The sequence below is a fragment of the Scatophagus argus genome, chromosome 14, assembly GCF_020382885.2.
Source record: "Scatophagus argus isolate fScaArg1 chromosome 14, fScaArg1.pri, whole genome shotgun sequence".
NCBI classification, from domain to species: Eukaryota; Metazoa; Chordata; class Actinopteri; family Scatophagidae; genus Scatophagus; species Scatophagus argus.
Genome location: NC_058506.1, coordinates 3,085,737 through 3,103,192, shown reverse-complemented (window position 1 = coordinate 3,103,192; position 17,456 = coordinate 3,085,737). Strand labels below are relative to the sequence as shown.

Sequence of the window (17,456 nt, the reverse complement as noted above, 5' to 3'; positions counted from 1 at the left end):
AAGGGAGATGTGGATTAATGCAATAAAATAACATTAAACTTTTCAAACCAGCTAAAGAAAAGCTTCACTGTATGCAAATGTCATTTAATTTTAATTGCTTTTTGAGTTTTTGAGTTTTATTGATGCTGGTAGGAAGTCTTTTTAATTTTAAATTTTTTTTATTTATTTATTTTGGGTGGGGGGCAAGTCAGCTGTTTCTCCCTGTTTCCATTTTTTATGTTAAGCTAACTATATCCTGTATATGCTGTATACAGGCATATTTTTCAAAATGTCAGACTATGCCTTTAACCAAAAAAGCAGCAGAATTGTATGTTACGGTTTTTGTAGGATGTTCATTAATCACAATTTGCATCTGCATTCCTTTTACTGCCAGTCATTTTCAGAAAGTTCACAAGTATGCAATCACTTGTAACTCTTCAAACAACTTACAAATACTTCAAATTGTTTGAGACAACGTAGCAGTGAGCAATGAACTGACTTTATTTTTCACTCAAAAGCAATTTACATTATGACATCCAATGAGTCCATTCATCTGCTTTTATTTTCAGCATGTTCATCCATCCATCCATTTTCTATACCGCTTATCCGTCAGGGGAGCTGGAGCCTATCCCAGCTGACTACAGGCGAGAGGCGGGGTTCACCCTGGACTGGTCGCCAGTCAATCGCAGGGCCAACACACAAAGACAGACAACCACACACTCTCACACTCACACCTAGGGGCAATTTAGAGTAGCCAATTAACCTAATGTGCATGTTTTTGGTATTGTGGGAGGAAGCCGGAGTACCCGGAGAAAAACCACGCAGGCACAGGGAAAACATGCAAACTCCACATAGAAGGGCCCAGACCGGGATTCGAACCTGGAACCCTCTTGCTATGAGGCGACAGTGCTAACCACTGCACCACCGTGCCGCCCATTTTCAGCAGGTCTTATCAGTTTAATCATTTATTGCTGTTGTTCTTATCTTTATTTTTGTTTTCTTTTGTTTTTTGTTTTCTTTTTCAGTTATTTTAATTCTAGTTCAGCCAAATTGGTTCAACATATTTGAAAGGTGATTTTTACTGGAAGGTTAGAAATCAATCCAAAATCTTTGGTGTAGCGTGAAAGTTGTTGGCAGTAATAAACATGTGCATCGATCTAACTTTCTTGAAGGTCTCATGGCTTGACTTAGATGTATCGACTGAAGCCTGAGGGGGAAAAACAGTGGAGCAGCCTCATCTGGGCTTCAAACCCTAGTGCTCAGAGCTGACCTGTAGTATATGATCCTCTCAGCTACACTCATTTTCTTAATTGAGTACTTATGGACATATAGAGCACTGCACGAGAAGTAAACAAACAGAAAAAGTGGAACCACGAAAAGTGCATGTCAGTGTGAACAAAGACAGGGCATGGCTTGCTTCCGAAAACAAACAGCAAATACAGCCAGATGGATTTTCCATTGCAGAGCTGTGTTAATGAGAGGAAGCAGGGGGGTGCTTCCCAGGGACTGCATTGTGATACTGTGGACCGTTCCACCTTCTGCAGCTTGATCGAGGGAAACCTCCAAGAGTTTGTCAGTTCTGACATGGTAATCCCCGCTTGGGATACCTGGAAAACAGCACCCCAGCATCCGCCTTCAGCCTGCTATATGAAAGGATGTCTGATAATGCTCTTAGATATACATATGACTCACAAGCCACACTGCCAAACTTAACATTCAGTTGATGCCAACTTCACTTAATGTTCTTCCTGTTCTGGCCCACAAATTCGTGGAAGGTATTAAAAATAAAAACAAATGCACGGTGCAGTCCCGGGTCAGAGATATTTGAGATCTAATGTTGGTAACAGGTAAACAGCTTGAATAAATGTTTAAGGATGTCTGAGACTTTTTATAGACATTTCCCTTGTGGTGTATTCATAAGCTTTCACACAGATTATATTTAGCCATAAATCAAGAGGATGTTGCTGCAAAGCTGAGATGCATTTGTAAACAGATAAATACTCTACACATTTGCAATGGAATCCCATATCTATTGACATAACTTTGACAGTAACAATAACTTAAAATTTTATCATTACATACTACACTGTATTTGTATAAAACAAATTTACATATATCTTCTAAATTACTTTAAAATAGTTTTGATCTTGCATTGTCAATTCCAATGCTTTCTAGGAAAAGCACAAAAAAACACATACAGTGCCTAAAAAGTATTGACCCCTTTGGATGTTTTCCCCTTTATATTGCTTTTATAAACGGATTCATAGTCATTGTAAGTTAGTTTTCTTGACAAAAATTTACCAAAAGATGTCAAAGTGAGAACAGATTTCTACTACAGATTTCTAAGTAATGTCAATTCATTAAAAATCTATAATGTAAAGTAAATGATTGTATGAATATTCACCCCTTTTAACGTGACTGATCTCTTCCAGCGGAGGTTCAGCCAGTTGGTGCTAATAATAGTAATAATAATAATAAATCAGTGGAGTGATTAATGAGAAAGAAGGAGACTTGTGAGGAAGCCCACCAAGACATCTATAACTGCTCTGAAGGAGTTAAACGCTTCAGCAGCTGAGATGCGAGAGACTCTGCATACAACAACTGTTGCCCAAGTTCTTCACCAGTCAAAGATTTAAGAGAGAAAGCCACGGCTGAAGAAAGCTTATATTAAATCTTGACTAGAGTTCACCCAAAGACACGTGGGAGACTCCAAGGTCAACCAGAAGAAGGTTCTTTGTTCTGATAATACCAAAATGGAGATTATTTTACCATCAGATTAGACGCTATGTTTGGTGGACACCAAGCACTGCACATCACCAGAAACACACCATCTCCACCGTGAAGGACAGTGGTGACAAAATCATACTGTGGGGAAGCTTCTCAGCAGCAGACCCTGGAAGGCATGTGAAGGTAGAGGGTAAAATGAATGTAGCGAAATATAGGGAAATCTTGGAGGACAAACTGATTCGGTCTGCATGAGAACTACTTGGGAGAGGTTTATTTTCCAGCAGGACAATGACCCGAAGCATGCAGCCAAAGCTACACAGAAATGGTTTAAAGACCACACGGTGAATGTTCTGGAGTGGCCGAGTCAAAACCCAGACCTCAATCCAACAGAGAATTTGTGTCTGACTTGAAAACCTCGTTCAACCTGACAGAATTTGAGCAATTTTGCATTGAAGAATGCAGTAAAATTGCAGTGTACAGATCTATCCACAGAGACTGCGACAATAAAATGTCAAAACATCCAAGGGGGTAAGTACCTTTTATGGGCACTGTATGATTTCTTTCAAATAGGATCGCAATGTAACCATAAAGGCAAACATTTGTAAAGTTCAATCAGTCTAATATTTTTAAAAATGTGCTTACAATACATCACTTCCACCCCAATACGTAACTAAAATTGATGCAACTTGCAATACACTTCAGTGGCATGTATGCAGTAAATTGCGTTTAAGCTTGATAGATTAATTATATGACACTCAGCAGTCATTTATGGACAGAATAATATGGAATATGGAATAATCCTAATTCTAAGGACAAGGGATAGAAGAATAGAAGGTATCAGAGAAAAAATTGAAGACACCTTATTTACTCAGTGGTGCATAGTTTGGTACTTTGTGATAAACATTGTCTTAAACACACAGTAGGTAGTTTCTGTAGTTTGAGGTCTCTCAATAAAATCAAAAGACCTAAGTAATGTGCATTCACAGGAGTTGTCGTAATCATTGTTAAACAACTACCACTGCTGATGACAGTATCTTATGTGACTGAGGCAGAAATGTTCACAGACAAGGTAACGTTTTAAAGTTTTATTCAAGTTGCATTTGATCACATTTGCTGACTTCCTTCTTCCCTCTGACTCTCTCCTCAAAGTTGTATATTCTCTGGGTTTGAACATGCTGTAAGCGCACAACTCAGGAAAACATGTAAGAAAGGTCTTGACATTTTTAGACATTTTAATGCAGAAATGCTACATATTATATAATAAAAACATGTCTAGAGGGGATCTTTAACTTTCACCAATTTGTTGTTTTCTGTCTCTCTCACTATTTGGTACACTTTAATAGAGCAACAGAAAAAGCAAAGATTTAACAGATTCTGTTTGTGGTAAAAGTAAAAAGGAATCTGTTTAGTAATAAACTATACCGGTACTTGATCTTCAGGTTGACCAGCTGTTGCTGCAAAACCTCAACAAAATCTAATGTATAAATTCATTGGATGACCAAGATTACCTGAGGCACATCACGTCCTCTGGGCAGGACCTGTGACTGACACATGAATCTCTCTGATGTGTGGGGACAATGACATGCCTGCAACTTTTGACCACACTTCATAATTCCATGATTTTCAGATAAACTGTGTCCAACCACAAGCCGTGAAATCAAGAACTTGATATCAGACCTTAAAATCTATTTCAAAGCAGCCAGCTGCCCTTTTCCAATTCAGATAGAGTTTGTAGAGGTCAGCGTGCAGAACGACCCCCGCTGAGGCTGGCTGACTCTGTTTTAAGAAACCTAAGAGCAGCTCTAAAAGCACAGTGGCTGCTGCACCTTAACGCTGGACAGCAGAGAGGAAGTTCCCTCCTAGTGCATAACGTAAACTTGGCTCCAATAAAAGCATCCGTTGGCACCTCGGCGGACAACAGGAAATCTTTGTTTATCAAAAAACATCCCGTTATTGACCTCGGGGTGGATAACCCCCGTGGCTTAACGGTGGCAGAGCGTCACATAGTAGCCATGGTGGAGCCCTATATTTCAATCTCTGAGCTGAACAAAGCTGCCATATCCTTAAGATAAACAACCAAGGCATAAAGTATGTATGTATATGTACTGGTAGCGTTGGTTCTGCGTCAGACCATCAGGACCTTGTCTGTTTGTCAAAGTTCCTTTTGGTATGTATTGTTTAACATTGCTGTAGTGTCTGACACTCCCATGCACAGGGGCCACAGCACCTAAAATTAGAAGCAGCCAGAATATGACAATTGCACAAGAACATATCCATTCTAATAGTTGACATAATTGTGACAGTAACAGACAAAAGCTATCCCTTTATGCTTATCACCTGATATATAAACACTGTATTTATACTCACAATGACAGAGCGGCTGAATCTGTTTAGTCTACCCAGTCAATGGGTTTTTATTACGTTTCCAGCAACAGATCTATTTCATTCACAGTGACTGTTCAACACATTTACATTTCCATATACTATATCCTCACATACACATGGACTATATACCAGAGAATGGGTATATATGATCAGGTAAATACATGTTAAATTGCAAAACATCATATTGCATTGTATCTGCTCGCAGTTGTTCCCGCCATGATGTGAAGAAGTAAAAGGCTAGAAAAAAAAAAAAAACCTGAAGAAGTTACAATTTGACAATATTGGACACCCCTTGTTAACTTCTGTATATGTGTAGCTCAACATAAAAATACTACAAATCATGGTGACTATTATGATATACAGTCTGTTTCACATTTCCATTAAAAATGCACTTCTGTAGATGGAGAAATAAGTCTGTGAGTGTGTACAGTACGAGGAGTACCTGAGGTCAAGTTTCTTTAAGTGGCTGGTAATATTTGGTACAATCAGTTTTTGGTCAAGGTGCATGTACATCTCACTAGTATCTTCACAGTATGTCTGTGACTGTTCCCCTAACACAAACACCAAGCGTTAGTCTTCTCTGTGAAGTTTATTTACGTCTTCCATATTCTCTGCAGGTTGAGGTGTTGCGTTTCTGCCGCTTGTCCTGCCGTTTCGCCTTGGACGGTGCTCTGCGAACCAGTTGGACACGGTCATGGCGAGGCGGAGAAAACCCAGGCTGATGCAGTGCACCTCTGAGGTGATGGGGATGTCGGAAAAGAGGGCGTGGTCCCGACACATGAGGGCACTGCTGCATTCAAAGTCTTTCACAATGTTGAGGATCTCCTGGCGCTCTGCCTGCCGCATCATCCCTCGTACATTCAGCAGGGTGGAGACATGCTTCTTCCTGTAGGGAAGAAGAATACAGGGAGGAAGAGAGGTAGGCGGGTGTCAATAGAAATTGGGTCTTTTTGGTGTCGTCAAAGGCTGTTATAGCTTTTAGTAACAGACACATCTGTCTGACACATGAGTCATAGCATCTGTTTCTGGGAAGGAGCAGAAATTTGGTGTCTATAAAGGGTTCATAAGTACAATTTACATTTCTACATATATTTTGTTTTGTTTATCCTTTTCTTTTCTTTTCCTAATCCTTTTAACATAACTTCAGGACCATACACCATTGCATTCCAGTCCCTTTGACTGGTGTTCATACTTCATTTTTAGATAATAATAATAATGGTAATGGAAGCCGGCAAATTTGCATGTGGAGATGTTATAAAAAGCCTTGCAATAATCAATTTAACCTCACCTTGTGTTAACTAAAAGGACTTTTTCTCACCCCAAAAATTGTCCTTATTATTGTCTTCTAACTAATGAACAAAGCATCAGTATATTGTTTTTGGAGGGGGCAGTGGTTTGCATTTAGTTACATATTTGAATATGGAGGAAAGCTGTTTATTTGAAGGACTGACAAGTAAGCCCATGTGCCAGCACAGTCATGAGTGCATGAATAGACTCTGTTAAATGAGTTAAATGAAGCACCCAGAGAACCCAAGGAAGGCCGGCAGCCTTTGATCTCCTAAAATACCAGCAGGGGATGCCATACAGTAAACAAAAGGGTTGAGTCAAGCAGTGAGTTAGCATGTCTCCAGGTCTGAACTACTATGTTTTGCTCTCCTCTTCTACACCTCACCCTCTATGATTCAAAGTGTGGCACCAGTCTGTCTCCTGCAGGTTGGCAGGAACAGGAAGTACTCGGCAGCAGCTTCCTGTCTGCTCCACAGAGGGTAATGCGTCACACGCAGTTGTAGGTTTCCAACTGTCACCTGAGTCTTAATCTGTGCGCAAACAGCCTCAGTGACTGGGACTCCCCCTGAGACCTCTCAGACTCATCCATTCTCATAACAGACCCACAGTCCTCTCCAAAAATAGCAAAGTTAATGTAGATATGTTTCCATGCCTCTTTTCCTTCTTTTGATCCATTGTGACAAAAAAAACATTCTTATTTTTTCCTACTATTTCTTACTTTTTTCCTTGCTTTGGCTAAGTGCCCAAAACAGCACTGCAAATGTGTAGCAGTAAGCATAAAAGAATATAGGACCTTCGGGGGTACATTAAAGAGAATATCTGTTTTCATAGATGCTTCCTGGTTTTAATAGAAATGTTCCAACACTGTTCATTTGTTAAACCCTCACCGTATATCTGGAAACTCTTTGACCAGGACAGCAACCTCCATCTGGATGGAGGGAGTGTCCTCCAGGAGAATGATGTCAGCTAGGTGGCAGATGATGCTGTCCAACCAGGATGAATTTGATTCCTAAAGAAGATAAGGCAAAGGGGGTGTCAAAAGTTTAATCATCATGGAATAAGTATATACTGAAGTTGCACTATGCAGGATTTTCTATAAAACAACATTATAGACAAAAATACAAAAATATACATAAATAATCCCTCTTAGTCAGGACATAAGATCCATTTAAAGTGTGGGGATGTGCGTATGTACAGAGAACCTGCCCTTTGTTTCAGGTGATAATGAGACTTAACAATCAATCTGTCACACTTACTGTACATTTGAATGGTTTGTTTACAAACAGCAACTGACAAATCCTTCATGGTATGCCTTAAAATAGCAAAATTTGAAATTCTACATAAAATTCCCATCATCCTTGGTATTTTAACTAAATGTAAAGATCTCTTGGTACTCTTTATTCATCCAAATGGGCTTCTTCTGCATCTTCACCCAGTTTCAAAAGCTTGTTTTCAATGGCCAGCAGAGAACAATCAAACCTTCAGAGGACATACAGATTAATACCTCCAAAGGCCAGGGGCCAACCATTTCAATTACTAAATGAATAACAAAACTCCACCTCTGTTTTTCTAGGTCCTGTTTTTCCTTTAAACACTCAGGAAAAAGAAAGCTTTGGCTTGGCATTCACTAAAAATAACAATGTCTTTTTTAGACAGCCATTAACACCCCCAATCCCCCCTCCCCCGTTCCCAGTTTCCACAGACACTCTTCATCCCGCTCCTCAGCGAAAAAGGCCATCAAGGCCATCCCAGAGCTACATCAAAGCCAGCCAGCTGAGAGGAACAGGAAGTTCCTTCTGAACGCAGCAGCTTCCTGTTGTCAGCCGAGGTGACGGACACTTGTTTGAACTTGCACACAGAAAGGGGGCAAATGCCACGCTGTCAGGCCTAGTTGTTTTACACCCTCTTCCCCCCTCTGGCAAGTGCTAACGTAAGCCTCGTTCATCCATCTCCATCTCACTGACGGCAGCCATTTTTCAGAGCTCACTGTATCAACACTGTCTGAGTTATTCCTGACCTAGGAAGTTCGAGGGTCAGGCTCCATTCACAACCACCAGACCCTGCAGTCCCTGCACCAGCTCTGCTCAGTGTTTTTAAGAATCAGCATTTTGGAATTATTTACAATACTAAAGGTCTCCTGAAAAGTAATTATTAGTACTGTTTTGGGTGCATTAAATTTCATTCTCCTTCTAGGGGTATAAGCAGTTCTTTGTCAGACTAAAAACTATACGTCCTATGGAGTTTAAATCAGACTAAATTTGTCCTATTTAACGGCACTGCCTCATACAAGTACAAACTTACCAGGTCCTTAAAGAGTCCTTTCAGTTGTTTGGCCTCATCTTGCAGGCGGAAACCCATCCTCTTCCTCATCTTGGATGATGTACAGATGACCCGTCCTCGCATGATGGCTCGGACATACTCCACCAGGACCCGCCGGTGCACCTCACCCACCAGCGTCTGTTAGTCATTCATAAAATGAATGAGCCAATGGCTCATTACATACAATCCTCAAGCAAGTAGAGTAGTTAAAGATGTTAAAACTATTCTAAAGCTATTTTAGAAGCATTCCTTGTTATATCTGTGGAAAATCTCTTAACATCCCACAAGAAATCCATGAAATACTCCTATCCCCCGATGGCCATGGCTGCCACAGGCCTGTAACCTATGATTGAAATGATTACCTTACCTCCCTATCTACATCACATACACTCTGCCCGTACACACAGCATGACCAGAGTCTTCCATAACACTAGGTGAATATATTGCTAAAGCTTTCAGCGAGTTAATCATCTAAGAATGGCAGAGAAAGTGCAGCCAAAATTTCCCAGTACTAATATGTACAATAGTTATGCTGGCTATGTGGTTTACATTCACTGCGGTATTGATAGGCGTTTTTTTATATGTGAGGTAGTTGGATATGGTTATGACGATCTGCTGCACACATAGTACACAGTCCCAAGTCACTCAGCAATTCCACCGTTAAATCAATAAGGTTAGTGCAAAGCACACACCCACAGCAGTGAGCAGTAAGTGCTGGTATGGTTTTCAGATGGAGGTATGTTCATGACGGCTATTTTGTTTGTACTTTTGTACAATTTTGGTATTTAACAGAGTTGTTTATTTACGCTATTAGACTAAAAGAGAGTTTGTTGAACTTTGCAAACTCATCATGGGATTTTTGTTGTTGGATAATTTCTCCAATCTCTCAAACAGCAGCTTTAAACAACTCCTGACACATTAAAAAGAGTGTTACCTGATATGGTGGAGAGTCCATCCTTCTGAATTTCTTGAAGTGTTGCTTAATGTTGGCTTCAATTGCCTCAAAGGCCTCTGTATTGTTCAGCCATTTTCTCTTAATCAGTTTGTCAAAGAAAGGCTGGAAGAACAACAGACCAATTTCCAATTAACAAAGTGGACAATCAAGATATATTAACTAGTGTAGTTCAGGTAATACTGACTTACTTATGAGCATTTTATAAAATATGATGAATTGCCAAGATTGAATTAAACAGTATATAAAGTGGTCAAAATCACCTCAAGCTATAATAATAGAATGCTACTGCCTATGCATCAGTGATACTGATTGAATAATGAAATATGAACACTGACAGGGTTAGGGTCACGGTCATGGTGTGGTTTAATTTGATAATACTTTTTGTACCTCTGGGACTTTAATTGTCTCAAATTGTTCAACTCGTAGGGAATGTTTTTGACATTGTGGGATCATTATTTCTTCTTAGTAAAAGACGTGAATACTTTTGTCAACACTAAAGAGCTGACATGCTCCATGGATGGAAAACTGCGACACAGATTATTTCGTGTTTCGAGGCGGTGCACTTAAGGGATTTTTCAAATTTGTGACCTTGTTGATATACAAAGCATTTTCCAACTTGTTTTAACAAATTCTATTGCACTGAGTTATGAGCAGTTATTTCCCCACTGTTAGCCCTTCTGGAGGAAACCTAATTTATTTACAAATTTTGAACAAAGAGAAACTGGGAAGAACTGTTAGTTGATGGAAATCCTCCAACCTGGAGGTACAGTCATAAAAAACTCATTTATATCCGGCCTATTGTTGGAGTCTTGTTATAGGGAAACAAGCTTCAAGATGGGATCTGAGATGAGAGTTGCCCATGACTTACTCACCCGGATGTGCTCAAACAGTCTGTCAGTCAGCACCCTCACCGACTGGCTGATGATCCTGTCCAGTGAGGAGTTGGCTCTCTGTGTAGACTCTTCACTGCCCTGTGGGTCACACTGCCTGCAGCGCTCCACTAAGGATCTACAAGGTTGCACAAGAGATATGAAGTTGGAATTTCAGCAAATCAATGCAGTCCTTTAAAAAATGTAAAAACTGAAACTATTCAGTTGAATAATGAATTGTTTATCCACCTGAGAGGAGGGCAGCAGTTGACCAGAGCTATGGTCCTGGAGACATATCCATCTCCTCTGTCTCCAAATTCTGCCTGGGTCTCATGAAACATCTCAACCTTCCTCTGAAAACTGGACATATGGAGGTTTTATGAGAACTTAATGAATGCTAATACAAGCTGAACATGAATTTATATTTACAATCCTGTTCTGTCCTGTAAAAATACATGGACTTGCCCAAAAAATCTCCTCTTATTCAAGATATCATTAACTAAAATTAAGTATTTATGCTTTAATACTTTGGCCAACCAGTGAAACTGCAGTTAACATCATGTCTGTCAAGACTATAAAGTGTTGTGTCTGATACAGACCTTCACCTCATGGTGCAATGGCAATCACCTGAAGCTCAATATCATTAAAGCCAATGAGTTAGTGGTAGACTACAATGCTTCAAATATATATATGTTGCTGCAAAGAAGCTACAAATTGTAAAATGCGGATGCGTCACACAAATTTGTGTGAAATTTTGTCATAATTACCATATGAATTCTTGAGTTATGGCCAAAAATGTGTTTTGTGAAGTCACGGTACCTTTGGCATTTTAATCAGTTCATCACTGAGTTCAAGTGGATGTTTGTACAAGATGTAATTAAATTCCCCCAACATGTCACAAGACAGACAGACGGAGAGACAGACAATTGGAAAACGCAATGCTTCCCACCACGGCTGTCAACTCATATCAACACGTTCAACACAGGCCTAAATCAAAATAAAAACAAAGACCATATTTCATCTTCACTAATACTGATTATGTGCCTCTCTGATAGCATATAGGTCTACTTACTTGTAGAGAAAGTCAGCCAGTCCAATCAGACTACAGCGAGCCACTCTTGCCCCTAGAAACTGGTTCACAGATGTAGATCTGTCCAAGTCCACCTTCAGCCTCTGGAATTGTGAAAGACATGACCAATAAGAAGGTGTATCTTAGGCTAGAAACAACTGTACCAAAATTAGTTTTAAAGAAGTTTTCCAAAAGGTATTTCACAGTGAAAATGATGTGAAAATAGACCTGGATGACTGAACGCGCTAAATGGGACTGATACTCCTCTATGTGCAGAGTCTGTGCCCATCGCCTCTCCTCTTCATCCAGAATTTGAATCAGCTCTACTGTGACCTTCTCCTGCAAATCACAGCATAAAATTAATATGCGTCTAATTTCCAATTTTTTTAAGGAACAACCAAGCAAGATTAAGATCTGTTACCCTGACGATATTGATGCAGTCTTGCTCCAGCCTGTCCACTGTGTGCTGGGGCAGAATGGGTTCCAGTGGAGCATAGCTGATAGGTGTGGTTGTGCCAATGGTTCCAAGGACATCCCTGATAAAAAACAAATATACAAATCAATACCAAAGAAATTCAGTTTTCTGGTTTGTAGTTCAAGTTTAAGTTTCATTATTGCACAGTGCATACATGTTCAACCTCTACTGAGGTATCCTACCTGTTGTAGATGTTGTAGAACCAGTCCAGAAGTGAGTAGACATCTGTGACCTGAAGAGGACCGCTGGTTATTGTTCGAAGACGTTTGGCCACAGCTTGATGATAACTTTCCACGTACACCTGGAAGGCAGCAAACTCCTCTGGGTAGATAGATACAGCATTCCTCCTTGCTGCATCCAGGTCATCCACCATCCGACTTCTCAGACGCTCAAGGTATGAGGCCAGCTGGCCTGCCTGAGTGTCTACCTGATGAGGCAAGCTCCAGTCTGCAGCCTCTGCCACAGCATGCCTCCACTTTAACTTCAGTCGCCGGGGTCGCTGGCTGGGCCTGATCAGGGGACCCTCTCGCTCTATTTTTGTCTCCTCTCTCAGGGCCCAGGCTGCATCAGCATGCTCCTCCTGTTGGATCACCAGCACCACCAGCCCAAGGTTAGGACCAGCACTGGGCTGGCGGAGGGACTCTCGCACAACATCCCACATCTCCCTCTGCAGGGCCTCATACAGGAGCTCCACGTCCTTAGCCTTCCGCCGGCTAGAGTCCAGTGTTGCATTGGAGCTAAGGGAGTCATCTAAGGATGAGGACGATAGGGGGATCACACTGGGAGGGGTGCTGGGACAATGGGTAGGAGTAAGGGTGGGAGTAGTTGTAGTTGGCAGGTGAGACAGCAGCTCGCACTCTCGCTCCAGCTCCTGAATGTGTGTGTCGGCTAGGAGTAGGTCCCTGTGATTGACCAGCTGTAGGATCTCCAGTACTAAGGGGAGCAAGGAGAGAAAGGGGTTCTGTTTACTTGTAACAGTCACAAAACGGAGGGTTGTTAGCAACATATAGGGAAATGTTATATCTGTTTTGTGGCTATTGAGTAGTTGGCATGTCTGACTATTTCCATACACTCTTCTATTCCTAGCAAGGTTCCCTGTGGAGATCTATGAAGCGTAGTTTGGTTGAACTTCTATCTAGAGGAACCTAGGGTTGGAGGAAGTGCAGTCATTTCCTGATTTCACAGACTGGTGGTGAGTGAACCCAGTGACTCAGGGATCTGGGGACCTCTCAGCCTCATCAGAGAGTTGTCTAGGGTTAGGAGGAAGTACTGATGAAACTTCACCAGAAACAGCAAAGTTCCCTAACATACGGGAAACTCCTCACAAAAGACAGGTTCTTCTGGGTCATATGTGATCAAAACCTGGACTTTTTACTCCCAATGTTTCCGTGACTGTTACCTGAGAGGGGTTCTCTGGTTTTCACCACCTGCTCCTCCTCCACAGTTTCCTCCTCAGCCTCTTGGGAAGCCTTGTCTGACATGGATTCCGTCTTCAGCTTGCCCAGACTGACCATCCTGAGGAAGGAGGGCCGTCTGGAAGCCTCCGCCTCACTGTCTGTGCACAGGTTTCCGCAGGGCAGGCTTTCTCTTCGCTCCTCCTTACGTCGACCTGTAAAGCTGCACAGTATGGACAGCAGCAATGAAGAACATGAATCACTGCTGCCAAAGGACTTTGAACAGGATACACTATCAAACTGCATGATATATAGGGATGTATGAACAGGAATGACAATTTTGAATCTGACTTTTTATTGTACTGTACAACATGACCCGGTATTAGCTATGTTTGGAATGTCACATATTCCCACATCTGTTAAACTGTCCTGCTGTTAGCATGACTGCCTTGGTTAAAAATAGTCCCATTCAGAGAGCACAGTAAGTACACAACATGTCATTGAAAAACAAAAGAGGTTTCCGTAGATCAACATGTTGCCGTTGCATATTACATAACTCATCAGGAAATAAGCACACTATATGCTATTCTATTACTCACCAACAACAGTATCTCCTCTGAGAGGTTATTTGCTGCATTCTCAGCCATTCAAAAAGACCTTGACTCTCTTATTTGTATAACACGTTTCTGTGATAGTTACTGCATTGTTTGACATTTTTGCAGGAGTCCTTTTGATTTCAGATGATTTCTATTGGATGTTATTATGTGTTTTTTCTACCATTTTATTTTACTTTATCCAATAGATCAATAGATTGTATTTGAGCCCTTCAGAAAGGCTTCTCTTCAGCAGGAATTGTTTGTTTCCCTTTTTCCCTTTTGATCTTAATCAAAGATGATCATCAAAGATCATACATTTGAAGATTTTCACTTTTTCTGTGTTAACTCTATAAGAGTGCCATCCACAGCTGTTAAGCATTTGAAACGCCACACACATCTCATCAGAAATCCAAATCCTTCACAAATTAATGATACATGCCAGCTCAAAACTCTTCTTCCCATTCCCTCTCACCGGAGCAAGGTCATAATCCCTTCCGAGCTTCTGCGTAGTCCTTTCCTTTTCTCCCTCTCTGATGGGAGAGTATTTGAGTCTCCAGGGCTGTAGTGGGGAGAGTTGTTCCCCCAAACACTGCGTCCCGATATGCGGAGCCCCTTTCCCAGTTTTCCAAGGGTTTTGAGGGGTGACACACCACAGATCCGCTCCAGGGTCCCCCTGAGAGGCTTCCCTTTAGGATTTCCTGCCCCGTGCCTCTCTGCGTTCACCTCGTTTTCCTCCTCTTCACCATCACGGGAAGACCTGAGGTGGAGATTGCCCTTGACCTCTCCCATGATGAGGCCCATGTCACCTCCATTCCTCTCGTCCTCATCCAGGTCCACATCCTCAAAAGGGTTCAGGTTCTTGTTGAGATCTTTTAGCTCATTTAGATCATTGAGATGATTCAAGTCCCTGAGGTCCAAGTCCAGCCGGGGCAGGATCAGTTCACCATTCACTCTAGGGAACTCGTGGCAGCTCTTGGACCTTCCTGGGAGCTTCTTCAGAATGGGCATGGTTGCACTTGAGATTTTAACACACTGCAGTACAAGAACAGTGTAAGCTTTAGTTAAAATGTTCAACCAAACAAAAGTCAAATATATGAGCAGCTGATTGTCAGTTAAGCTTAAGAATGAATTACTTTAACATTACTTAAATGCTATCTGGCATTTAATTGTGGTAAAACAGAAGGAATCTGGTATGAGAATGTACCTGATAAGTTCCTACACAAGACGCTGTCCTTTTAGTACATAGGTTGGCAATGTGTCACAGAAAATTGAACAAATGAAATGTGGATAACTGTTTTTCTGGTAGTACGTCAGCCATCAAGAAGTTTATATAATGGGAATTAAAAACATCCTTTCACATGCTGGTTACGCAATCCATTTCAGCAAGCAAATAGGAAATATGTATTCAAAATATTGCTGTGTTTACAGGTGCCAAACTACAACCTTATATAAATATTTTACGATTCCAAAACAAACAATTATAAAATATAATTCTATAATAAACTGTTTTGAGAAAGGCTGCTCTGCAGCTTGCTGAGAAAAAAATTTGCAAATGACAGGAGAATTATTTAAAGCAAAATATTCACTGTGAAGCGACACCTTGCAGTTTTCTAATGCATTCATCTATCTTTTCAGCACAATTTACTGGAAAATTAAGCCAAAATAATCATATTAATTGACAGAAATTTTCTGACTGTGAATTCCAGTGAAGTCCAGTATCTGTGGTATATTTCTCTTCCTCCTGCTAGTTAAACTATTTTATTATTTTTTTTATGTTTGTTTGCTTGCTGTAAGCTCCAAGAGAGTACAGCAAATGAAATTTTAAATGTAATTTTTGCTTTATTAATGTGAAAGGGATCTCTCCACAACAAACATGCACAGGAGGAAGGATTACAGCCACAAATAGCCAATACAAAGTGTTGATGGGTATATGATGTTTATGGTCATCTCCAAATTCACAATTAAAGCGTTTTTTTGACCAAAAAAATGATGTTTAAAAACACATATACCTGTATATACATCATTTATAGCAGGTCATTTCTGTTATAATTAAGCTTTTCAACATTTTCAGTAAATTTGTATTGAAATAATCTGACCTGTAGGGGGTGTGGGCATTTAGTTGTGCTCTAATTGTACATATTTAAACTTTAATAGCAGCAGTGCCTTCGGTTATAACATATCTATTGCGTATTGAATGTAAAAAAAATATTTGCAGCAAATTATTAATAATTATTAATTAATTATTTTAAATTTAATTAATTAATGACCACCTTCCATTTAGTGAATTTCTACATCCATTTTCTTTGTATAACTGTAGTTATACATGCACACCTAGAAGCTTGGCAGATACACATCCATGACAAAATGGTCAGTCAAATTGTATTTTCCAAAAAGAAGCCTAATGGCAACCAGAACTCAAACTTCTTCGTTTATGGTCCTTGAACATGTATTTCTTGCTTGCACTGTCTGATTGCAGTTCAAATTTCTGCTTATTTATGGTTACTCTTTCTCAATACTCAAGTTTGTTTGTTCATTTACAAGATCACTGAACCAACACAAACTGATTTTTAAACCTATTTCCAGAACACAACAAATGGCTTGGCACCGGTTTGTGTATGGGTAAAACAGACAGCTGAAAAAACACATCTTCTACAGAGAAACATCTTATGCATTGATGTTAATCATGTGTTGACACCATGTGAATACAACTGTTCTCTACTTGGACCCAAATGAAAATTAAAGCATCAGACTCAAACCGTGCATATGCGGAGAATGATCCTTACCTGACGAGATTGGCTTGTAGTGTTTCAGTAAAGTGTCATCCTGGAGTGTGCTGGCTGTGTGGACTGCCAGGCTATGGAGTATGCGCATGTATGTGTGTGACTGATGAGTGTGAGAGCGTGTCCGAAAGTACTCAGTGACTCAAGAGAGCAATGTGGCTGCCTGTGGTTTCCTGACGAGCTCTATTGTGGTGGAAGGTGATATGTTTTCCTGAGGAAAGGCCCGTCCCGTCCTTTCTCCCCCTCCTACGCCACAGACCCTCTGCCTGCCCCCACCAACACCCGCACCCCGCACCCTGGAGACCCTTCTAATTTCAATAAATTCATTAACTGTGCGGTTGAGGAAGACACAGTAGGACAGAGCACCCCCACCACCATCACCACCGCCACACACACACACACAAACACAAACACAGTGTTTTATGTTTATATCAGATCTACCCTGTGTGTTTGCATGCATGTGTGTGCACGTGCCCTAACTGCTTTCTGTTGGAAGATGAAAATGAACTATGAGGATGATTCAGTGTCAGTGGCCTTGAGTCCAAATTCCATTCATACACCATCAGCAGTGTATTTTTCCTCTGTGGAGGCTTTTAAGTGGACTGACTTGAGATAAAATGA

At 40.7% G+C, this 17,456-nt stretch overlaps 1 protein-coding gene across 1 annotated transcript; it reads right to left on the bottom strand.

Annotated features, from left to right (window-relative positions):
• Positions 1 to 5,091: 5,091 nt before the first annotated feature.
• On the bottom strand, positions 5,092 to 17,027 carry exoc3l2a (exocyst complex component 3-like 2a). The gene is made up of 13 exons (XM_046411275.1): positions 16,839 to 17,027; positions 14,528 to 15,087; positions 13,465 to 13,682; positions 12,248 to 12,998; positions 12,012 to 12,126; positions 11,819 to 11,929; positions 11,594 to 11,694; positions 10,771 to 10,881; positions 10,525 to 10,660; positions 9,632 to 9,754; positions 8,680 to 8,835; positions 7,266 to 7,387; positions 5,092 to 5,977 (listed from the first exon to the last, which is right to left on the bottom strand). Exons 2-13 carry the CDS (start codon positions 15,061 to 15,063, stop codon positions 5,662 to 5,664), a joined length of 2,796 nt encoding a protein of 931 aa, XP_046267231.1. The 5' UTR covers positions 15,064 to 15,087; positions 16,839 to 17,027; the 3' UTR covers positions 5,092 to 5,661.
• Between the last annotated feature and the right edge of the window lie 429 nt (positions 17,028 to 17,456).